General features: G+C 36.4%; 1 protein-coding gene across 1 annotated transcript in view; it reads right to left on the bottom strand.

Annotated features, from left to right (window-relative positions):
* LOC127499620 (uncharacterized) overlaps positions 1–25,742 on the bottom strand; it is a 259,187-nt gene that overhangs the window by 9,826 nt on the left and 223,619 nt on the right. The window contains exons 127-149 of the mRNA XM_051870016.1: positions 23,391–23,564; positions 23,050–23,220; positions 18,645–18,818; positions 18,268–18,441; positions 17,772–17,945; positions 17,500–17,664; positions 17,242–17,412; positions 16,948–17,118; positions 15,630–15,803; positions 15,302–15,472; positions 10,310–10,486; positions 9,867–10,043; positions 9,590–9,760; positions 8,995–9,168; positions 8,239–8,409; positions 7,915–8,088; positions 7,645–7,818; positions 3,434–3,607; positions 3,093–3,263; positions 2,716–2,889; positions 2,324–2,494; positions 1,132–1,305; positions 857–1,027 (exon numbers count right to left, since the gene is read on the bottom strand). Coding sequence (XP_051725976.1) covers positions 857–1,027; positions 1,132–1,305; positions 2,324–2,494; positions 2,716–2,889; positions 3,093–3,263; positions 3,434–3,607; positions 7,645–7,818; positions 7,915–8,088; positions 8,239–8,409; positions 8,995–9,168; positions 9,590–9,760; positions 9,867–10,043; positions 10,310–10,486; positions 15,302–15,472; positions 15,630–15,803; positions 16,948–17,118; positions 17,242–17,412; positions 17,500–17,664; positions 17,772–17,945; positions 18,268–18,441; positions 18,645–18,818; positions 23,050–23,220; positions 23,391–23,564 — 3,972 coding nt within the window. The remainder of the gene's footprint in view (positions 1–856; positions 1,028–1,131; positions 1,306–2,323; positions 2,495–2,715; positions 2,890–3,092; positions 3,264–3,433; positions 3,608–7,644; positions 7,819–7,914; positions 8,089–8,238; positions 8,410–8,994; positions 9,169–9,589; positions 9,761–9,866; positions 10,044–10,309; positions 10,487–15,301; positions 15,473–15,629; positions 15,804–16,947; positions 17,119–17,241; positions 17,413–17,499; positions 17,665–17,771; positions 17,946–18,267; positions 18,442–18,644; positions 18,819–23,049; positions 23,221–23,390; positions 23,565–25,742) is intronic.

Genomic DNA, 25,742 nt, shown 5'->3' with positions numbered 1-25,742 from the left:
TGTGTACATTAATGAGGAAAAAAAAATGAACTTAAATGATTTTAGCAAATGGCTGCAATATAACAAAGAGTGAAAAATTTAAGGGGGTCTGAATACTTTCCGTACCCACTGTAAATACCCACCTTCCACAACACAGCAGCAGCATGGCTAAAAGACCTACCAGGGCCAGCTACGCAGGAGCATCCAGCAGTTTCCACTACTCCGTTATTTTGTAACATAACCCACGCGATGTGATTGGGTTTATTTAAAGCCTGACACGGCTCTACCTCCGCTTTTAGGAACGTGAACTGCTGATGATTGTGACAAAGAATTCGTCCAATTTTATTACTGTGTAGGTAATTGTATGCTTCCGTGCTTTTATAATTTCTTAGCTCCTCGCCGTCTACACCCTCAGACAAAACAAGATAATTGAATATGTCAACATATGCGACTGCTGGCCATTGTTTCATATCATCAATCCAGGAGGTGGCACTGGTCAACTTCGTAGGATGAGGAACAGACAAAGTTATGTTGTTTATGGTCTTTGTTAAATAGTCTTGCCCGTGCTGCCACCGCGAACTAATGTTGCCATCGCTTGTTGACATTATGGACATTAAAATGAAGTAAAACAGATTACAACAACCTTCATTTCAGAGATGTTCAAGTAACTTTAACGCCTAACTGACTAAATGCATCAAGTTGCGAACCGGAAGTCTTGAGCATCCTCCCTACGCGCACGCGCAAAGCATAATGGGTAATATAGCATTCCGTGAAAAAGGTGGATATATTGAAATGGAAAAAATAACACCTCTCCATAAAAGAGAAAAAAATTCATGTCATTCTGAATGAACAGCAGTTTATGGAGAAATATACTCACTTGAGTATCTCCAGCTCACACACAGCATTCTTCAGTCCCCCACAGATCTTTCTGACTCCTGAGTCCAGCAGACGGCTGTTGTTCAGGTTCAGCTCTTTCAGGATGGTTTTGGAGGAGAGAACAGTAGCTAGAACTGAACAGCTTTTCTCTGTCAGCTCACAATTATTCAGCCTAAATACAAAAACAGCATTATTTATTATTCCGTACATTTTCAACACACATCAGACCAACAGATCTTCATATGAGTTAGAAAGTATAAAATCATATTTACTCACTTGATTTTCACGACTTTGCTATGAGAGTCCATCAAAAGATCAGAAAGCTTTTCTCCACCCAGATCTCCTACTTTATCTTCACTCAGATCCAGTTCTGTCAGTAATAATGGACTTTTACCCAGAACTTTAGTGAGATACTCGCATGCTTTCTGCGCAGCAGGACTTTTCAAAAACCTACAGCAAGACAACAACAAGTTTAGATTAGATAATCTTGTTATAATTGTATACCTTTTGCTGCTCCCATTCTGCTTATAGGTATGAGTGGTTATTAATCAAATACAGAAAAAAAATATAGACCATTCCCATTAGTACGTTTTCATAGTTAGTGCACGAGTGTGATGTAGGGTTGTGAATCGAAAATTAATTCCAATTCAGGTCAGGAATCAAATAATTGTAAGAAAATTTTAATTCTTATAAATTCCTTTCTGTGGATTTTAATGTGATTTTAAACCATTCAAGCTGACTGAATAACTTTTGTAACTGAATTTGTAATGCATATCTTATATTTGAATACAGTTTATGTACCTGAATATCTGAATATATAAATATATAAATATAAATTATATATATATATATATATATATATATATATATATATACACACACCTTATTGGAATCGAAACTAGGAATTGATAAGCAGAATCGGAACTGCAATTTGTAAAATTCAAATGATTCCCAACTCTAGTATGTTCCATTTGGTTTGGTTTTCAGTTGTTCCTAGAGTTTGGAATTTGTTTTTAAAGCATTCCTTTCAAGTTTTAGCTTTATAACCATAAACAAATTCTTAATTAAGGCTGCACATATGTTTTTTGTGTGTGTGTGTGTGTGTGTGTGACGACCAAAAAAGAACGTATATAAAAAGTTTACTGGATATTATGTGATTTTTTATGTTAATTGCATTTGTAGAAATAAACTGCTTAATTTATTGACAAAATTAGCAAGTTTTACTGTTTAGGGAAATATAATATCTGTACCGTTTTCATCAGTGCAGCGGAAGTGCAGTAAGTGATAATGCTGTTAATGAAAACAAATGTATAATCTTGGCAATTTTTATCTGCTGTATTATGTGATTAATAAACAATGGATCAATACAAGACATGAAAATCAACTGATTATTGTTTTGTTGCAGGATGGTTTCAGGGTATTTAAAAGTATTTAAAAGTTTTGTTAAATATTTAAAGGTTTTAATCACCTGATGGTTAATTTACAGGAGTCATTCTGTAGTAAATCATTGAGCTCCTTCACTCCTGATTGTCCAGGATCATTTCCTGTGAGATCCAGCTCTATCAGGTGTGAAGAGTTTGATCTCAGAGCTGAAGCCAGAGCTTTATAACCTTCTTCACTGATACTGCAGTCTGAAAGTCTAGAGAAAAAAAAGAAAAAAATAGAGTTGTTAAAAAAAAAGTATTTATTCTTTGTGGAGATTATCGAATATTAGTCATAATGTAAATTTAAGAAGTAGTAAAACTGAAATTTTGGCATCTAGTCTTTTTTCAGTCAGATTTTTTTTCAGTTAATCAAATTAAATAAACCTTAATAAATGTACATAACCATGCAGAAAAGTATATAAATGAAAATACACACTTCAGTTTCTCTAATCTGCATTGTGTATTTTTCAACAGAAGACAGATCTTCTCAATTCCTGAGTCTCCTAGTTTATTTCCACTCAGATCCAGCTCTATTAGGTTTGAAGGGTTTGAATTAAGCGCTGAAGTCAGAGCAGCACAACCTTCTGCTGTAATACTGTTATTATTCATCCTGAAGAGAAAGAAAACAAAGACAGGAAACATTCTTCAGTTTATTTCAGCCACAATTCACAATACAGTAACAGAAAGATTTATATGAAAGATCAACTAATCTCAATCCTCAAAAACTTTAAAGAGCAATGACAGTCTTTTATTAGACTTTAAAAATGTAATATCAATTTTTTTGTAAAGTATAAAACAATGTAAAATACTCACATCAGTGTGTTGACTGTACAGTGTTTGTCCTGCAGTAGAGCAGCGATCTGATTCACTTGTGTGTCTCCTAGTTTACGTCCACTCAGATTCAGCTCTCTCAGGAGTAACGGGTTTTTACCCACAATTCCTCTCACATACTGGCAGGCTTTATCTGCTTCAGGACCCAAAAACCTGCAGATAAGAAGATGAAGCAGGATTCAAATATATTCTTTAACTTGATCTAAGAATATATAACGTATGACTATGTGTGTGAAATTGTTCATTTTGTATTAGTGAAATAATCTTTATATAAATAAACTGCCTGCATATCATTTATTTTGTATTGTTTGATCAAATCTCACCTCAGTGTCTTGAGCTGACACTTCTGATCCTGTAGTAAATCATCGAGCTCCTTCACTCCTGATTGTCCAGGATCATTTCCTGTGAGATCCAGCTCTGTCAGGTGTGAAGGGTTTGATCTCAGAGCTGAAGCCAGAGCTTTATAACCTTCTTCTGTGATACTGCAGTCTGAAAGTCTACAGAAAGACAAAAAGAGACAAATAGTTTTAAAACGGTAATAATTACAGGAAAAGTTTTGTGATTTAAACATGTAAATGATGCATTCTGCTGCACTAACGAGAATGGAAATGTTAAGCCTTTGAACTTTCAGTGCATAGAAGAGCAAATAGGACAAACATCTTTCACAATTCTTATTAAAAGATGTCGTAACTGAAGAAAACGAAGGATTTCATTTGTAAAATGTAAAACATTTAATAGTAACTGATTAAAAAAGTAAATATATTGCAATCTAATGACATTTGTACTGAAAATATAGTTTAATTTTTAAAGGATTTATTTTACTCAGATTACAGACATAAGATATCCAAAACACAACTTATAACTCATTTAATAATGCATATTAAATACTTCATGAAGCTTTGAAGCTTTACGTATCTTTTGTTTCTTCATGAAACAGTGTTTTGAAATCGCCCATTACTAGATATTGTTGAATAAAGTCATTATTTTGTTTTGTTTTTTTGGCTCAGAAAAAGTATTCTCGTCGCTTCATAACATTAAGGTTGAACCACTGTAGTCACATGAACTGTTTTAAATATGTCTTTAGTAGCTTTCTGGGCACTTAACAAGTGTTAATTGTCTTGCTGTCAATGGAGGCCTTGTCACAGTCACGCCTTCCCGGACTCCATTTCCCAGAATCCTCCTTGCTCCACACCTGTTTGCACTTCCTCCCACTTCTCCCTGGATTCCCGGCACCTGCTCCTCGTCATTAGCACTCCCTTTAAGTTGGACTCACTCCTTGCACTCCCGGTCCTTTCTTAATGTTATATTGATGTTATCTTGTGTTAAGTCTTGTGTCGCTGTTCTGTTCCTTGTTTAATAAAGACCCTGTTTATGTTAGAAGTCCGTATTTCACCTCATCCCTGCTGCAGCTACACAGCTACTGTAACAGAAGAACGGACCCAACCGAAGGACTTCAACAGCTCAAACAATGGGATTATTTCTGTTACCTGAGTCTCCCGTGTCTCCTGTGTCTCTCAAGCAGGCCTCAATCGCCTGTGTGGGTTCCGGCAGGACGGTCGCCCGCTGGAGAGGTATGTGGTGGAATTTACCGAGCTTGCTTATTTGGTGAACTGGCCAGATGCCCCTTTAAACGCTTGTTTTCTGGCGGGGCTGGACGAGGACATGATTCGTTTTAGTGAACTTGCGTGTTTTTTCCTTAGTCGAGACAATTAATTTGATTCTCTTTCTGAATTGTTCTGATTTTGTTATTGAAGAGGTTCAAGAAAAATCGTGTATTCCTCGTCCAGTCCCCACAGAAATACATGCGGCCTGGCCAGTTCGCCAACCGCCGGTTTCCTCCACCTGCCCCTCCAGTGGGCATTCCCCTGGTGTCCTGCCTGACCCACACCCCAAGCCGGCCAAAGGAAAATCCACCGCTAGGCCCAGACGGCCAAAGAAGAAGAGGCCGCTAAAAAACCCAAGTCTCCCTCGAATTCTGCCTCCGAACAACCCAAGTCGCCAGAAATGGAAGGAAATGACTGGCTAATAGACTTTTAGACGGAGCCTGTAGCTCCAGCCGCCTCCGAGCCCCCGGCGGCCCCCGAGCCCGCTCTGCCACGGCCTTCCATGGCTCCTGACCCGCCACGGCCACCCAAGACTCCTGACCCGCCCTGGAGACCTCTGCACCTCCCCCCACACCTGCGTGTAGGTCTCCAGGTCACCCACCCCCCCTCCCCCGTTGTTCCATCTGAGGCGCGAGGACGCGCCTACCGGGGAGGGGGAGGTAATGTCACAGTCACGCCTTCCTGGACTCCATTTCCCTGAATCCTCCTTGCTCCACACCTTTTTGCACTTCCCCTTATCAGCTTCCCGCTTCTCCCTGGATTCCCGGCACCTGCTCCTCGTCATTAGCACTCCCTTTAAGTTGGACTCACTTCTTGCACTCCCGGTCCGTTCTTAATGTTATATTGGTGTTATCTTGTGTTAAGTCTTGTGTCGCTGTTCTGTTCCTTGTTTAATAAAGACCCTGTTTATGTTAGAAGTCCGTATTTCGCCTCATCCCTGCTGCAGCTACACAGCTACTGTAACAGGCCTCACTGAGCCATCGGATTTTATCAAAAATATCTTAATTTGTGTCCCGAAGAACAAATGTCATACGGGTGTGGAACGACATGAGGGTGAGTAACTAATGACTGAATTTTCATTTTTGGGTGAATCCTTTAAAAAAAAAAAAACGCTGATTAATTCTGTAACGAAGCAAGGTTGTATATATTATTAATTTGAAATAAGACAATGTCATCATCTTGATTCTGATTGGTCAGAAGACTTGTGGCGCTGCATCCATGATGTTTTACTGGGAAACAGAAACCGCTATGGTCTTACTCCGGTTTCTGAGCTTGCTATTTCAACCCAACACAATACGATAGGATTTTGCCATTAGGATATTTGTAATTCCCAGCACGCCAAAAGTTTTGTCAATAAGAAAAATGAATACAAGTGACATTTTCACTAATGTAAGACATTACTTACTAACAGAGGTTCTTCATGATTTTTATTTACCTGTATTTATTACACGGCTTCTCTGAAATAGTAATTCTGATTGGTAAATTGTGACATTCCAAGGTGTGATTCACTGATAATTCTCAATTAATCTTAATTAGAGCTCACTGCAGTTCCACTTTTCACCACAAATTTACACTGGAGTGCTGGGGTGCTGTAGAGCTAAGGAAGGCTCAAAGACAGGCTGCCTCACTTAGTATCACAATACATGTCTGCCGAAGCCATTTGCTAAATTTTAATATTTCCTGCTTACTTTAGGACTTAATGTCTAGACAGTCCAAAAAATATATTTGTTGACAAGCTATAAGCTACTCATAAGTTAAGTTACATTCAAGCTACCCTTCTGAAAAAGTAGTTCGCTACACTACAAGTTACTATCAAAAAGTAGCTAGCTACATCGAAGCTACTTTTTTATTATTACAACGGCATTGTTACAAACAGGACTAACTGAAAAATTGTTAATGGAGAATGTTATAAGTAAAATATTTGGGATTTAAAACAACATAAAGCAATGCAATTATGATTTCAAAGAGTAGGGTGAATTCAGGTTGATTGGGACACTTTTCCCCAGTCATTTCAAACGCAAAAACTTTTTAAACATTTTATTTTGTAAACTACTCTATACACACAATACTCAAATATAGCCTATATCTCAAACTGGCTGTCATAGTGCAAAATTGCTACAAATGTAACATCAGTGCAAGAACAAAATATATGCAACTTAAATTAAATACTCAGGATTAGTCAAAAATGCAGGTTAAACTCACAGCACATGCAGTGATGGAGCGTGCAGCGTTTACTTTGAACAGAACCACTCTGAGACTCCAGTCATGAGCTGCTCTCGTGAACACAGTGTGCTTTGCTTGAATCCCACCACAATCAGCCTTAGCCATGTGATAAATGCACTACTGTATCACGATTTTATATTCTGTTCAATTAGTGATCTTTTAGGTTCATTAAAAAACTGTGGCGGGACAGATTAAACCATCTTTGTAATTAGATAAGAAATACATTTTATATAGAGTGCAATAAAGCAGGACAATTACTCAATTTAAAAAGACCATTATTCACCTCCTGTATGTGGTTTAAGTCTTCAACGTAGAGAGCGTTTTAATCTTTGGTTTGTATAACTTAGTTGACTCATGTGAAATATCCACTTAGGTCCTTTACATAATCATCAGACGATCTCTTGTCGGTGGACGGACTTTAAAGTCAACAAGAGATGGTGGTAATGAACAAATTTTAAGACGACACTGCTTTACTGCATTACAGGCTCGTGATTTGTCAGACTCAGAACGCAAAACGGAATGTAGCTTTTGGTTGTGCTTACACCACTACTTGCTGTAAAAAGTAGTTAGCTACTGGAAAAGCTACACTGTTTTAAAAGTAGCTGAGCTACTGAAAAATGTAGTTAAGCTAGCTACTCCCCAACACTAGGGTTAATAATAACCTGTGTACATGCATTCATACTGATTCATGTTTAGCAAATTCAAACCTGAGTATCTGTAGTGCACACTGTGGATTTCCAAGTACATTGGAGATTTGTGTTACTCCAGAGTCTCCTAGTTTATTTCCACTCAGATCCAGCTCTATCAGGTTTGAAGGGCTTGAATTAAAAGCTTTAGTCAGAGCAGCACAACCTTCTGCTGTAATACTGATGCAGTTAAACCTGTAGAAGGAAGAAAAAAAAGAAAAGAAAAAAAAGATGAATATTATCAGTTTTCTTGTAACAGTTGGCCTTCAACACATTGACTAAAATACTTACTTCAGCTTTTTCAGTCTACACTGTTCATTCTCAAACAGAGTCAATAAGATCTTCATTCCTGAGTCTCTGAGTTTAGTCCCACTCAGATTCAGCTCTGTCAGATTTGACGGGTTTGTATTTAAAGCTTCAGTCAGAACACGACAATCTTCTGATGTGATATCACTGTTATTCAGACTGCATAAAGAGACAAATATTTACTTGAGGATGATGACATTACAAAAGCATCCAATAATTATTCAGTCAGCACTTTCCAATAAAAGATACATAAAACAAACCCAGCAGCAAGTTCACAAGTTTTAAAGATGTTATAATGATACAACTTACATCAGTGTGTTGAGTTTACAGTGTTTATCCTTCAGTAGAGCAGCGATCTGATGCACTCGTGTGTCTTTTAGTTCACATTCACTCAGATTCAGCTCTCTCAGAATTAATGGGTTTTTACCCACAATTCCTCTCACATACTGACAGGCTTTATCTGCAGCAGGACCCAAAAACCTGCAGAAGAGAAGTTGAAGCAGGATTCAATTCAGTTCTCAACTAAACATGAGGAAAAAAAGCATCTGACTTTGATGGGAAACAGTGTGACATGGTTTATCTTGAATTTACTTTGATACATCAGCGGGACTGAGTGATAGATTAATATCAACATTTATAGGAAATGATAAATCTATGATTTTGATAAACTTTTAAGTAATTTTTTATATTTAGCCTACATCTATACAATAAGATGTATGATGCTAAAAAGTCTGCATGATCTGCTTGTCTCTGTGTGAAGAAGTGGAATTAAAATATAAAGGTAGCTTACTTTGTGGAGTTTACTTGTAAACTATATATTTTTTATATATATATATATATATATATATATAAAAATTTTTTTTTTTTTGATGGTCTAACAAACGTGGAACATTTCCTTCCCCATTAATACTATGAAGTAAATAGATATCAATTCTGAATGATATGGGAAAAATATTGCCCAGCCCTATGCATTCGACTGAATTAGTAAAATGATTTTTCTGTAAAAATAGCCTTCATATTTTATGGGTTTATTTATTTGATTTTGAATATTTCATCATGTCTCACCTCAGTGTCTTGAGTTGACAGTTCTGATTCTGTAGTAAATCATCAAGCTCCTTCACTCCTGATTGTCCAGGATCATTTCCTGTGAGATCCAGCTCTATCAGGTGTGAAGGGTTTGATCTCAGAGCTGAAGCCAGAGCTTTATAACCTTCTTCTGTGATACTGCAGTCTGAAAGTCTAGAGAAGAGGAAAAAAATGTATTTCATCATCTGACAGAGACTTGTTTACTGGAATAATTTAACTTTGGACAAAGGAAAATGTTATTATTAAAGCTGCATTATGTAACTTTTAGCACTCCAGGGGTTAATTAACAAAACTGCATGCATCTAGGAGAAGAACATTGGAACTTGAGCTACTTCTCTCCGTTTCTGTCTAAGGTGATTCATGCAGGTACTGTGCTACTCCGCAGTGGTGGTGACCCGACTGGTCTACAATAATCCAAATACAAACACTTATTCTAGTGAATCAGGATAAGAAAAAACATGGTTTGGAAAAAGGATTCATGTTAAACTCGCTCATTATATACATTTTGTAAATTTTGAACAAAAAAAGTTATATAGTGCAGCTTTAAAATCAAACAATTATTTACTAAACTCACCTGAGTTTCTCCAGTGTGCAGTTTATATTTTCTAATCCCTTCTGGAGTTTCTTCACTCCTGAATTCTGCAGATTATTGTTGCTGATGTCAAGCTCTTTCAGACTGGAGTTTGATCTCAGGACTGTAGCGAGAGCTGAACAGCTTTTCTCTGTTAGACCACAATCACGCATCCTAAAATGATGAACAGGAGAAGGAGAATTTACCAACACATAGTACATCAACATGATTACTGAAAATTTTGTTTTTGTCACCAGATGTGAATCAACACAATACTCACATCAGTCTGTTGACTGTACAGTGTTTATCCTGCAGTAGAGCAGCGATCTGATTCACTCGTGTGTCTCCTAGTTCACATCCACTCAGATTCAGCTCTCTCAGAAGTAACAGGTTTTTAATGTGAAGATCTTCAGTCAGATATTTACAGGCTTCTTCTGCATCAGGACTTTGTAACAACCTTGACAAAGTAGAAGTACGCTGACATTACCTGCTATATAGTGTTTTATGCTCACAATGTTGTGAAAGGGTTTTAGTTATTTCAAAGCTTTTACAAAATGTCTTTTTAAGATAAAAAGTATAGAACAGCAGGAAGTAAAGTGGGAGAGATGGGGGGAAGGGACACGAGCCAGGACGACAACTCAGAACATCTGAAGAGCAACAGCACTGTGACAGTTTAATTCTTTTTCAGCAAAAATTACATTTTATTAGTTGAAGAACACTCACCTCAGTGTCTTGAGTTGACAGTCTGGATCCTGTAGTAAATCATTGAGCTCCTTCACTCCTGATTGTCCAGGATCATTTCCTGTGAGATCCAGCTCTATCAGGTGTGATAGAGGGTTTGATCTCAGAGCTGAAGCCAGAGCTTTATAACCTTCTTCTGTGATACTGCAGTCTGAAAGTCTACAGAAAATAAAACTATTTTAATTTCACATTTTGGTTTAACTTACTTCATTACTGCACAATACTCTGAATACCAAAATATGACCGATCACATTAGAGCTGAATACTTTATCAGATACACAGATAAGCTACTTCTGACTTCATTAATGTGTGGAATGATTAATGAATTATAATTAATTATTGGTCAGAAATACTGTAAAATTTGATCATAAATGCAGGGAAAATGTAATTGTAGAGTTGTAAAGTAATGAATTTTTTTATTTGGTTTTTATTAGTTGAGTATCTAGAGCAGGGGTTTTCAGCCTATTAGGACTCGCGCCCCCCTACGTTTATCTAATTTCACTCGCGGCCCCCTTACAACCCCCCCTGCCAATTTTTAAATTTACTGTTGGGGGTTTTGCGCGTTGCATCCGTGTCCGGTAACATTACAGACAGGGTATTATTTTAAAACTGAAACATTAAAAAAATAAACAGCTTACCGACTTTAGAGTGAAGACTGAGCTTGTTTTTCATTCATTTAACCTTAGTTTTTATCATCTCTGGTATTCTTGATTTTTACAAGCCACCAGTCCATTTTGTTTTTAGTTGTTTTGCTCAAATTCAGTTGCGCCAAACCTGCTGTAACCACAGCCAACGATTAGCTGGAAGAATAGTTAAATTGCCCCCTCTAGTGAATGACTAAAGATTTGCTAGTAAAATCTCACATTTACAGCTGTTTTACTCGAGTGTATGCTTCTGAATTAATAGGTGCTCGCACCCCCCTTAACGGGTGCTGGTTGTGCCCCACAGGTTGAAAATCCCTGATCTAGAGAAACAGATAATGTGCATTTACACCCAATCTCCTCATCCGTCTCAAGCAATCAGATTGCTATCTTAACAGTTTTAATGTTTCATTCACACTTCATCGAAAATTCGTGCCCTGCAAATTAATTCTTGTGTCTCATGGAAATTCAGTGGAGTTCATGTCCCTAAAAGCAACAGAAATGTGCTGCATTTTATTTATCATCAGCTACGTTTAAAACCAAAACCTCAATAAGAGAGAGAGAGCAACATCAGCAGTGGTAAGAATGATTGGGTGTCAAGCTTCTGGATGCCAAAGCAATCATTAAGTTTTATTTATTTATTTATTATTGCAACATGTGCTTACTGAAGAGAAACACTCTGGCAGACCAAATGTGTTTATAGAGAAAGATCGATATAGAGAACATGCTGTCCTTCCTTTTTGCAATTTTAAGAGGAGTAAAATGAACATGTGGCTTGAACAACCATATGTATTTCCAGATACTGCTGGGCAAGCATAAATGCATCTTTCAAATGCACCTCTTCAAGTGGTTTGACTTGCAAGCAGTCTCAGTGTTCTGCATGGCATTAACACCTGTTTATGATCAGACAGCTATTCAGCTTTTTAAGAAATATCGTTTTATCATGCTATAGTGCTTTTGTGCTATCAGTTGCAGTCCTGGCACATCCGTCTCAACATACTGTATAACGTGACATACATTGACATACGCTCACAGAACACTGCAGTTATTCACAGTCACGAAAGTTCAAAAGCCTTAAAGGGTTAGTTTACCCAAAAATGAAAATTATATCATTAATTACTCACCCTCATGTTGTTCTATGCCTGTAAGACCTTCGTTTATCTTCAGAACATAAGTGAAGATATTCACAGATTCGAATTTCCCGGATCAATAACTCGTGAGCTAAATGCTGTTACTATATAAATAACACCTCTTTTCAATCGTAGTAATGTAGACAAGCAGCTACAACCTAATTTTCCTCAAAAAAAGCTTTCCTCCGCAGTGGACAAAATACATTGATCTCTATGCTCAGACGGCTGAGAGAAAGATTCAAAGGGACCATCTGCAAAGTGCAAAACCCGAAAAGCGTTGCTACAAAAACAGATGTTACACACTGTAGTGTCACCAAATTTAGTTCACACATCTCTGCTGTCCTGCTGGTTATACTACAACACTTATTTTGGAAAAATATATTTTTGTATAATTTTTAAGATTTTTTATTATGAAAAATATATTCAATAACTTCGCTGTAATACACTGTACTGTCACCAAATTCAGTTCACACATCACTGATGTCCTGATAGTTATACTACAACACTTATTTTGGAAACATTTCTTTTTTGTATATTTTTTATGATTTTTTATTACGTTTATATTTTAAATATGTCTTTACTACCTTTCTGGGCATTGAAAGTGTAAATTAACTTGCTGTAAATGGATGCCTCACTGAGCCATCAGATTTTATCAAAAATATCTTAATTTGTGTTCCGAAGATGAACGAAGATCTTACGGGTGTGGAACAACATAAGGGTGGGTAATTAATGACAAAATGTTCATTTTTGGGTGAACTAACCCTTTAAGCCCTGCCGGTTAAACATTTTATTCACATGCTGTTCTGACGTGCACTTTTCTGAGCAAGCACACTCAAAGCGCGAGCACACTAAAAGCCTGTCAAACGGCAAGTTATGTTTTGCGTCTTATTGTGCTAATACTGTCAAATACACACAAGGTTTAAATAAACACAGTCGCTTATGTGTAAAGTCAAAGTAAACAGAAAAAAAACAGAATCGATTCCTCCTTCTGTTTTTGATTCTTTTTAACTTCTTGTTTTTTAGATTGAAGGAACCTAATCTTGCCGTGACTATAGGGTATTAAGGTCGTAGAAAGTAGCCTTCTCATAATATGAAGCTGTATTAATAATATAAAGGCACATTTATATAGCTCTGATTGATTTTAAATCATAAAAAAAAAAAAAAAAAAATTTTTTATAAAAGTTATTCAAGGACGTGCATTTATTGCATGTATGGAACAAGACATGAAGTGTCTTGTGCACAATTTAGCTGAATATCTGTCAATCAGATGCGCCAGAAAGTGTTTTTTTTTTTTTTTTTTTTTTTTACTATAGCAAGTAGGCTCTCAGCCACTTATCTGCTTTTGACACCTTTTCTTTCAGAATTATTAGCTGATGAAGAGAAATGGATAAAAAAATAGCATTTTATTTCAAATGAAAATTAAGACCCTCGATCACATCATGATCTATTCTCTCATATAAGTCCGTGTAGCACTCAAAATTGTAGAGAACATAAGCCAGTTTCACCTTAAAATAACCTCTGTATAGTTTTTTGAACTGGTTCATTGACACAAACTATCAGAAAGAAATGAATCAGATTTTCAATCACTATTAAACCCTGAGTATATTTCTTTTTTTTTTTTTTTTCTTTTTTTTTTACACGTACACTAGTGTATGCTCACAGTTGAATGCACAGCCTTGGAAACTATACTTCATTTAAATCGTACGCGTACACAGACGTTCGACGCATACAGTTTTGAGCAATCTCTCGCCACGAGTTACAACACATCTAAACATCTTTGTATTCTATCATGCTAAAGTTGTTCAAATGAGGGTACTCTTCAACCTCTTCACACAATCTCTCGTCTATGTATGCCTCCATTGTTGCTGTAGCTTGCATGTGTTCCGTTCTGTTCTGTTTATGCAGGTTTTCGTTGACTACCTTGTGAATCGATGCCCCCAGGGTACGGTTGCCACCTTGAGGATAAACTAATTACTGCAAAAAAAATAAATGCGCACATGTGACCTGCACATACAAGTATATGTGGTTACAAATATCCGGCAGTGCTCATACAGTATGTGTGTACACTTCTGATGACGAAATTCCAACCTTTGGAATCAACTCTTTCCTCTGAATTCCCAGCCCTACTTTCCAACCTCAGAGGGGACAGAGGAGCTGTAATAATGTAAAATATGTGAAAAAATAATGCATTTTTTGAACAATCAAACATGAACACATTCTAGTACACCCCAAAAACAAAATCAAAACTTCGTAAAAGGGCATAATAGGACATAATAATACTTTAAAGAAACTTAGAGCCGCATGATTCTTAGTACAGTGACTATATATATATATATATATATATATTATATATATATATATATATATAAAATATTTATTTTTTATTTTAAATCAAACAGAGATCATGATTCTCCCATTATTCTGAACAACAACTAAACAAATAATTGCTGCGGTCTATTTAAAAATGTTAAAATAATTTTTTATGATTTATTTAAAAAAAACATGTATGAATGTATGATTCAATGATTCCCTCAAAGACTGCACTTGTTTCATTACTGGATGAATCAGCGTTTTTGAATGAATCTTTTGAATGAACGATTCAATGACAAACATTTTTTTTTTTGCACATTCACTTGTCACCACCTAATGGTGAAACAATGTAATTGATATGCATTATCTGAAGTGCCAAGTTACGTTCAAAAGGTGACTTGCTATACTCTGATCGCTACCGTAAACACATCAGTGTTTATTTGCTTATTTAAACATGATAACTGCTTAAGGCAAATTTTGAGGTAAATTAACATCTGTAAGACAATGTTGATCAGACCTAAAACCAAAAAACTGCGACACTTTTATTATATTTTTCATCATCGCTGGCAAGCATGGAACTCATATTAGCATGTGTTCATGTGTTCTGATTTCACATGGTGATAGAGCAAGCGAATCCCACAGCAATGCAACTTGTTTGCTTGTCACTAACCCTTTATCATTGTATATGATACGAATTTTTGTGATCCTTGGATGGCGCATGCTTGAGGGTTGTTCATGCAACCGAACTTCATGTCTATTTACATTTTTATGCATTTAAGTAAAATTATATTGAATGTTGTATCAAACATTTTTTCAATCGTTATTGATGAAGGCATACTGTCAATAAATACCGATACCATTTTATCACCCAGGCCTAGTTGAAATATACTCACTTGAGTATCTTCAGCTCACACACAGCATTCTTCAGTCCCTCACAGATCTCTTTGACTCCTGAGTCCAGCAGACGGCTCTTGTTCAGGTTCAGCTCTTTCAGGATGGTTTTGGAGGAGAGAACAGTAGCTAAAACTGAACAGCTTTTCTCTGTCAGACCACAATTATTCAGCCTGAACACAAAAACAACATTTATAATTCGGCACATATTCAACACACATTAGACCAACAGCTCTTCATATCTACTCACACGTGACTGACAGTCATTTAAAATGAAAAAAAAAAAAAAAACACAGAGAAGTTACAATATATAAAATCAAGTTTACTTACTTGATTTTCTCCACTTTACTATGAGAGTCCATCAAAAGAGCAGAGAGATTCTCCCAATCCAGATCTCCTAATTTATCTTCACTCAGATCCAGTTCTGTCAGTAATAATGGACTTTTACCCAGAACTTTAGTGAGATACTCACACGCTTCCTGTGCAGCAGGACATTTCAAATATCTACAAGAAGTAGAAGAGGATTTAGATTTGATAATCTTGTTATATTTTTATGGTATTCACAACTTAAAGGATTAGATCACTTTCAAATAAAAATTACTCACCCTCAAGCCATCCTAGGTGTATATGACTTTCTTGTTTCTGACGAAGATAATCGGAGAAATATTAATAAATATACTGACACATCCGAGCTTTAAAATGCCAGTAATGCGTTACCAAACGAGTATGAGCTGAAGAAAGTGTCTCCATCCACATCCATCCATCATAAACATATTCCACGTGGCTCCGGAGGGTTAATAAAGGCCTTCTGAAGTGAAGCGATGCGTTAGTGTAAAAAAAAAAAAAATCTATATTTAACAAGTTATGAAGTTAAATATCCAGTTTCTGCCAGACCGCCTTCCATATTCTTCAAAAAGCTTACGCTGTACATCCTACAGCTTCCCTATTCAACTTACGGAACTGACGCAACACCAGTTCCATTGTTTCGTAATTTGAATATGGAAGGCGGTCTGGCGGAAGCTGGATATTTAACTTCATAACTTGTTAAATATGGATTTTTTCTTCAGAAGGCCTTTATTAACCCCCCCGGAGCAGCGTGGAATATGTTTACAATGGATGGATGTGGATGGAGACACTTTCTTCAGCTCATACTCATTTGGTAATGCATTACTGGCATTATATAGCTTGGATGCATCAGGATATTTATTAATATTTCTCAGATTATCTTCGTCAGAAACAAGAAAGTCATGTACACCTAGGATGGCTTGAGGGTGAGTAAAGATTGGGGTAATTTTCATTTAAAAGTGATCGAATATTTTGATCTTCTTTATGGGTCTAGTGTAGTATTAAAGTCATAGTTATAATAACTGCCTCCAGTTTCACTGACAAAATATCTATTATACAAATCAGCAAAATCTGAAAACAATAATTTGCAAAGATTATTTATATAATAATCATGTTTTTTTCCATTATTTTTGTCACAAAACCCATTAAATTCAGTTGTGTAACTGATGAATTGCTTTGAACTGCAATTCTTTAAATTCCTCTTCGCCTTTATAATGCTGCACCGACTCATTTATCCCCTTCTACTTTCATATAGCTGATATCATATCTGTCTTATTTTTAAAAATTTAAAGGTTTTAATCACCTGATGGTTAATTTACAGGAGTCATCCTGTAGTAAATCATTGAGCTCCTTCACTCCTGATCGTCCAGGATCATTTCCTGTGAGATCCAGCTCTATCAGGTGTGAAGGGTTTGATCTCAGAGCTGAAGCCAGAGCTTTATAACCTTCTTCTGTGATACTGCAGTCTGAAAGTCTAGAACAGAATAATCAATTACTCCATATATGTCCTGAACAATATTATTCCATACAAAAATGGATAGCTGAATATGGAAGCAAACAACAGGCCCAACGACCTTTAATATATTAGTCAACTAACCTGAGTTTCTCCAGTTTACAGTTATTTTTCAGTCCATCAGAGAACAGCTTCACTACTGAATCCTGGAGATTATTATTACTCAAGTCAAGATCCTTCAGATAGCTGGAGTCTGAACTGAGAACTGAAGCAAGAGCTGAACAGCTTTCCTCTGTTAGATCACACTCACTGAGCCTGAAAATAATACAAAATGTTATCAAATGCATCATATTCCTGTGATTGCTGTGGTGTTGAGTGTAGCTGATGGTGAACTGTACTCACTTGAGTATCTTCAGCGTTGATTTCTTCAGTCCCTCACAGATCTCTTTGACTCTTGAGTCCAGCAGACGGCTGTTGTTCAGGTTCAGCTCTTTCAGGATGGTTTTGGAGGAGAGAACAGTAGCTAGAACTGAACAGCTTTTCTCTGTCAGCTTACAATTATTCAGCCTAAACACAGAAACAGCGTTATTTAACAACAACTCTTCATATCTACTCACACATGTGAATGACAGTCTTTTACAATACAGAACAAACAGAAGATCACATTGACTCACTTGATTTTCTCCACTTTGCTATGAGAGTCCATCAAAAGAGCAGAGAGTTTCTCTCCATCCAGATCTCCTAATTTCACTTCACTCAGATCCAGTTCTGTCAGTAATAATGGACTTTTACCCAGAACTTTAGTAAGATACTCGCACACCTCCATTGCAGCAGTACTCTTCAGAAACCTTCAGTAAGTAGATGAGAATTTTAGATTAGTTAATTTTACAATTGTGAACATGCTGTTGATCCACACACACCATTTTTTGGAACAGATGGTGTTTACTGTTTAATTTGAAAGTTTTGTATGGTACATGTATTCCTAATTGATCTGCAATGTTGTTAATACAATGCATTTACATTGATCTTGCATATTATATATGATGTTTTATTTAAACACTTCATGACACAACATTTTTGATTAAACAAAATAAGATATGGTTTATTAATGTCACATTGCAGCATTGTTGGAGAGCCGTTAATTTCACTAAGTAAATTTTTTTAAATTACTTGATGGACTTTAATGAACAGTGTTCATCCTGTAGTAAATCATTGAGCTCCTTCACTCCTGATTGTCCAGGATCATTTCCTGTGAGATCCAGCTCTATCAGGTGTGAAGGGTTTGATCTCAGAGCTGAAGCCAGAGCTTTATAACCTTCTTCTGTGATACTGCAGTCTGAAAGTCTAGAAGAAAAAAAAATGTTTGTTTATTCTTTGTTCTTATCTACATAATACTTTACAGTCAATTACAGTATATAGTAAAATGCACAGTGATGCATGTACTGAAATTGAAATTTCAGCCTATATAGTCTTTAAGTTATCTAATCAAAATAGGACATTTACAAATGTATATTAATATACAAAAATATAGATTTAAATATACACACTTCAGTTTTTCCATTTTGCATTGTGTTTTTTTCAACAGAAGACAGATCTTCTCCATTCCTGTGTTTCCTAGTTTATTTCCACTCAGATCCAGCTCTATCAGGTTTGAAGGGTTTGAATTAAACGCTGAAGTTAAAGCAGCACAACCTTCTGCTGTAATACTGTTATTATTCAGCCTGAAGAGAAAGAAAACAAAAACAGAAAATATTCTTCAGTTTTTCTCAAAACCTTCTTTAATGAACAATAATTATTTTAAATAATTTAAAGACACTCTGTGGTGAAAATCAAGTTTTTAATGTTGTTTATATGTCTATGTAGTGTTTTTAATATGCTTTAAGACAAACCATGTGCAAATTCATAAGTCAGCACCATTGCTGAGTATTTTATGTTTGAAACTGCAGTAAACTAAAGACAGTCTAAAACCCGCGGCTTGAAATCGTGGGTGTTTGTGACGTCACAGACTACCTTGTAACCAATCACAACAACGTGCCGGCAGGCTTTAGCATATCATTAACTATGACTGCTCTGAAGCAGGAAAGTCTGGAGAGAAGCCAGTGGCCTGTTGCACAAAGCCGGTTTCAGTTTCTACCCAGGTAAGTTCAAGATTAGTTTGAGTAAACTCTGGTTATTCGGGTTTATGAAGGTGGATTGGTTTTTAGTGGGTTTCATTGCTATGGTAACTTACGCTACACGGCTAACCTGCTCTGGAGCAGGTTTTATTCTGGGTTAGAGATCGCAAACCCAAACTGGACCAATCAGCTGTGAGTAAAGTGACATGTAGGGGAGCACAGGGCACAAACTAACGTGGGGTTAGTTGTAACACAAGTGGTTTAAATACTTCCACACACGCTAACATGAAGAAACTTAGCGTATTTACTAGTTGCCATATCGACAATATATAAAGAAAAAATTGCGCCAAAATTCAAAAATCTTTGGAAGATATCACTGAACATTTATTTAACAATAGCAAAAGTAAATTTCTTACTTAAGCTAATTTTTCATCTATATTTTTTTGTTTTTATTTAAAATTAGACAAATCTGATATTATTTTAATCTCCAATCTCTTATTTAGCAGTTTGGATAGTTCTTTAATGCTTCACTAACTATCAGAAGACACTAACCAGGTTTATATTCCCGTTGCGCAGATAGGGTTCGTTGTAACACTGCATTATAATGTGCCCCGCTATTAGAACTATACTATTATATACAGTTACGATATAACTGGCATAATTAACTTTTATGAATAATATGAATTTCTGTTGATAAACTATGGAAAAAAAGATGAATAAAGACTGAGAGGAAGAACCTGAACATCCAGAAAATTTTTCAAGAAATGTTCAACATTTGTACTGACTCGTCTATTTGTCTCGTGTTCTGTGAGAGCTGTGAGTGGAGGGAGAGGAGTGTTTTTCTGAATGTCTGAATATGTTTCTTCATCTGTTTGCCTGTATTGTTTTGATCAGTGCTGTATAGCTGTGTTTTGCAAAGTGTTAAATTTGAATTTCTAAAAAAATGCTATTATTTTATATGAAAAAAATAATTATTGTATTTTAATGACAAAATATTTTAGTTTGTCATGTATATTTTTTTTAATTAAGTCAGCTAAAACTTTTAGCTGTCATATGGTCATGTTACAATGTGCCCCACCTATGGGGCATGTTATCACATTTCACTTCCCTTCTTTCAGGGTAAATAAAGAAAAAGGTATACACTGTATTAATGAAACAAAGCCACATATTTGTACCAGACATGTGTGAATTTAATGTGTAACAAAAGAAATTCCCTGAACCCTAAGTAGATTTACACAGGGGCCCCTGCAGGATTTTATCTCAGGGTACGCACAGAACTAGTACTTGTCCCGTCACAAGATGGCACTGTTTTCGACACTCTTAATGCTCTGAAACTTTTCCCGAAACGAAAAGCTTCAAATATTTAAGAGGTTTCATTTCTCCATCCCTACTCAATAGTTTTAGGCCTTTTGCAAATGTTTCAATCAAGTTTAGCTGTTTTAGAGAGCGTTTAAACATGTTGAGCTTGTTTTGTTAAATCTGTAGTAATATTTTTTATGTGTGGAAAAAGTGACGAAACTAAACTATCCAATCAGATTTCTTATCACCCATATCCCCCACGCCCACCCATGCACTGTGTTTTCTGAAGTCCACAGTCAACGCAGCCATCTACCAGGAAATTTTAGAGCACTTCATGCTTCCTTCTGCTGACAAGCTTTTATGAAGATGCTGATTTCATTTTCCAGCAGGACTTGGCACCTGCCCACACTGCCAAAGGTACCAAAAGCTGGTTCAATGACCATGGTGTTACTGTGCTTGATTGGCCAGCAAACTCGCCTGACCTGAACCCCACAGAGAATCTAAGGGGTATTGTCAAGAGGAAGATGAGAGACACCAGACCCAACAATGAAGATGACCTGAAGGCCGCTAACGAAGCAACCTGGGCTTCCATTACACCTGAGCAGTGCCACAGGCTGATCGCCTCCATGCCACGCCGCATTGATGCAGTAATTCATGCAAAAGGAACCCCTACCAAGTATTGAGTACATATACAGTAAATTAACATACTTTCCAGAAGGCCAACAATTCACTAAAAATGTTTTTTTTTATTTTTTTTATTGGTCTTATGAAGTATTCTAATTTATTGAGATAGTTAATTGGTGGGTTTTTGTTAAATGTGAGCCAAAATCATCACAATTAAAAGAACCAAAGACTTAAAGTACATCAGTCTGTGTGCACTGAATTTATTTAATGCACGAGTTCCACAATTTGAGTTGAATTACTGAAATAAATGAACTTTTCCATGACATTCTAATTTATTGATATGCACCTGTGTGTGTGTGTGTGTGTGTGTGTGTGTGTGTGTATATGTATATATATATATATATATATATATATATATATATATATAGTAAGATATTGTAGTCTGCCTCGACCCAGATTCCACTCCAAAGTATATTTTAGAATGAGCTCATCCCAAAAATGGCTTAATTATCACATAGAACAAGAAAGTCAACAGTTATGTTGTTTCTGCACCATTTGGGATAATCACATCCTGAACAAATGGTGATCAATTGTAGAATGGTAATGGGTGTGGGACAGTGGGAACCATCTCGGACAATGAGGTGTCACAACTTCATTAACATACAGACTATAACTGTAAACAGGATAAAAGGCTTGAGATTTGGATGTTCTGGGTTCATTCTGACACCGGTGAACCCAAGGTGCTTCATGTACTTTGTCACTGCTATGCTGCAATAAACTTCTTCATCGAGATCTTCAACGTCCTCATCATTTTTCTTACTATATATATATATATATATATATATATATATACAGGGGCGGTTTCTTCATTAGGGCAATAGGGCGACGCACCACCAAAGTGAGAAGGGGACGGATTTTTTTCAACCACAGTGTTATGCTAGCTGTCACTGCTAGGCTGTTTTGTTCTGCCTCTGGATATAGGCTATAGTCCAATCAACGTCAATCACGTTCTGTGGAGTACTGCCACTTTTTGGGCGATTTCACTCTGGCCGAGATTTGCCCCGAGTGCTCCCATAGACTTCCATTCAAAAAACTTATTTTTCGAACTGCAGGCACTCTAATGCATTCTCTATGGGTTCCGGGAGGGCTAGCACTAACGTGCTTTCGTTATCATACGTAACCTTACCTTGTGTAGCGATTGGTGGAAACGTCTCTATTCATAATCTTTAAGCTAAAGTGACATCCAATAATTTCCTCAGTGCAAAACTTACATTTCACAGACATTTTCTCCATCTGTAAATGTTAGAAAATCGAGAAAATATTTCCATTTTGTTGTCCAGGAGACAGGAGTGGAAGCACAAACTTCCGTGAACGAGTGCCGGCGTTCTAAAATTTAAAAAATGTAATGCTTTGAGCACTGTTGAGCAGATTCATAAATACCTCTCATTGGCCATTGTGTTGACATGCTCATTGGATATGTCTGTGATAGGATACAATGATCAAAACATGGCAGCATTTGAAAGCACACGGAAGTGTTTGAATTTGAAAGCGGGAGCAGGAGTGTTTGAAGGCAGGCGTCTATCAGCAGACTGGTCCAAGATAGACGCCTGCTTTCAAACACTCCCGTGTGTATCTGTGTAAGCGCTTGGTGAAGAGCTTCAGTGATGACTATTTACTACGTTTTTACAGCGTTGATCATTGAAGCCAATCACACACATATCCGATGAGCCGTGAACACAATGGCCAATCAGAGGTGTTTACGAATCCACTCAACAGCGCTCAAAGCGTCACATTTTTAAAATTTCAGTACCAATAGGTACCAAAGTCGGCACTTTTGACAACTCTAATATGTGTGAGTCTGTGTGTGTGTGTGATATTTTACATATAAAAATATAAAACAATATGAAATACTCACTGGAGTGTTTTGACTGTACAGTGTTTGTCCTGCAGTAGAGCAGCGATCTGCTTCACATTTTTGTCTCCTAGTTCACGTTTACTCAGATTTAGCTTTCTCAGGAGTAACGGGTTTTTACCCACAATTCCAGTCACAAACTGGCAGGCTTCATCTGCATCACTATCCAAAAACCTGCAGATAAGAAGATGAAGCTGGATTCATATAAATTCTTAAACTTGATCTAAGGAAAAATAACATGTGACTGTGTGTGTGAAATTGTTCATTTTGTATTAGTGAAATATTGTTTATAAAAATAAATTGCCTGCATATCATTTATTTTGTATTATTTCATCAAATCTCACCTCAGTGTATTGAGTTGACACTTCTGATCCTGTAGTAAATCATCAAGCTCCTTCACTCCTGATTGTCCAGGATCATTTCCTGTGAGATCCAGCTCTATCAGGTGTGAAGGGTTTGATCTCAGAGCTGAAGCCAGAGCTTTATAACCTTCTTCTCTGATACTGCAGTCTGACAGTCTAGAGAAAATACATAAACATGAATACAGTTATCAAATAATATCAACACAAGTGTTTAATAAATAGGGGTGTGAATCTTCACTGATCTCATGATTCAAATCGATTATGATTATCATGTCAACGATTCGATAACACAGGCTACACTCCTGTCAATGAAAACAAGCAGAATGAACTCCCTTTTTATCTTATCTGCTCCAAGAAAGTACACTTTCTGAATGTAGCAAACATCAAACATAACTTAAGTCTGAACAATGTTCACTCTAATTTATTTGAATTAATTTATAATATAATATAAAAACGAATTAACTGATATATCATATACTATGGGGCGCTGTTTGTAAAATAAATTGTGTAAGAAAAACTGGTCAAATTCTGTTGGATTTAGCTACAAAAACAGATACATTTTGCGATGTTTACCTAAATAAGCTTCATGCAATTAAATTACTTCAAATATATAAATAAATAAAATATCAAAGTTAAATCTAAGTGTTTTATGTAAATCTAAACCTTCTATTTAAATCCAAATGTGTTATGTAAATGTTAAATCTAAATGTAAATGTTACATCTAAATGTTTTATGTTAATGTTAAATCCAAATTCTAAATATAAATGTGAATCCTATATTTAAATCTTATATATATATATATATATATATATATATATATAATATATATAGTATATGCAGGGCTTGACATTAACTTTTTTGCTCACCAGCCACTGTGGCTAGTGGTTTTCCAAAGTTACTAACCACTCAACATTTTCACTGGCCACAATTTTGCTGTTGGGAAATTACATTTTATATGATTAAAGTTGACTCTGACATGCTAAAATTACTTGATTTTGAGTCATTTTACTTGTTTAGCTAGATTTAAAACCCTTTCAAACTTTCAAATGCAGATTGTCCACCCAAATCAAGACTAGGCCTACATGGTATATCAGCTGGTATGTACAGGTGGGCAAGGGGTGGGCAATATGAGCATAATATGATACATTTTATAATTGTATAAGTTATTTTTGTTAGGCTATATAAAAAGAAAAAAGAAACAAATTAGCAAATTACAAATACAATAGTAAATAGCCTAAACTCTTTTTTTTTTTAGATACAGTAGGTTTATTTAACATTTATTTAACATCTGTTGTTTGATTAACATTAATGACAGACAGATATTTAATTGGGCTGCTGAATGCATGGACGTAATATACTGACACATATCTAGTTATTACCCACCTGTTTACGTCCACTTAAGCCATAACCGACTGTATTCACGCGAGATACTCCACACGATGGACATTTTGACATCTGTGTGTGCGTGTATTTGACTATTCAGGCGCAAGGAGATCTGATCACGCGCGTGACAAAAAGAGAGAGCACGCACGCGGGAGAGCACTTCTGTTGTGTGTCATTCAGCGCGATTCCACCTATCCCGCCTTCACTAACTGCAAGTTAATCGATAACGAATTGTGATCGGATTGTAATTTTGTGCTACAACGAGCTTAGCTACCTTTCATTAGACTGTAGGCTGATATTATATTCAACCCGCCAATTTTGAGTTTGCACATTACTACACCTCTGGTGCGTGTGTAATTGTAAATGTCTCCGAGTTTTGTTACTGTGCTGTGCTCATCATCCTTTATTTCCACCACTTAATCAAGCCACTCTTCTTTAAAATTTGATGACGTTTTATTTCACATTTTACATTGCCTCTCATATTGAGCTACTTGGTCTGAAAACATGAAAGTATGTCTAAAAAGGATCCCTGTCACTCACACACGCTCACATCCTTCTCTTTCTATGGAACCTGTAAACCGCATTCATCAGTTTTAACTCGATAGCAACACAAACTCTATGGCGGTTAACCAGAGCACTGCAATAATTTACCCACACATTGTGGCTGTTCTCGGTGCGTCATTTTATTCTTTCTGTGCGGCATTTTATTTTTTCTTCCGTGCGCGGCCGCACACATGCACAGCTTAGAGGGACACAGCAGACAACCACTGTGAAATTGGCTCTGCCCAACAGGCCTCTGTACACATATGCATTTGAAATAAGCAATGTCCACACACAGACAAATCATTTAAACATAAATGGCCTACAGCAAAAGCTACAATTTACAGTAAAAGCTGTTTCCCTCCAGTTTAAGTAAGTTTGTGGAAGCTTTAAAAAGTAACTTAAAGGGTT

This window comes from Ctenopharyngodon idella, chromosome 18 (assembly GCF_019924925.1).
Source record: "Ctenopharyngodon idella isolate HZGC_01 chromosome 18, HZGC01, whole genome shotgun sequence".
Lineage (NCBI taxonomy): Eukaryota > Metazoa > Chordata > Actinopteri > Cypriniformes > Xenocyprididae > Ctenopharyngodon > Ctenopharyngodon idella.
Note: the sequence above shows the minus strand (reverse complement) of the source record. Positions and strands in the feature narration are given on the sequence as shown.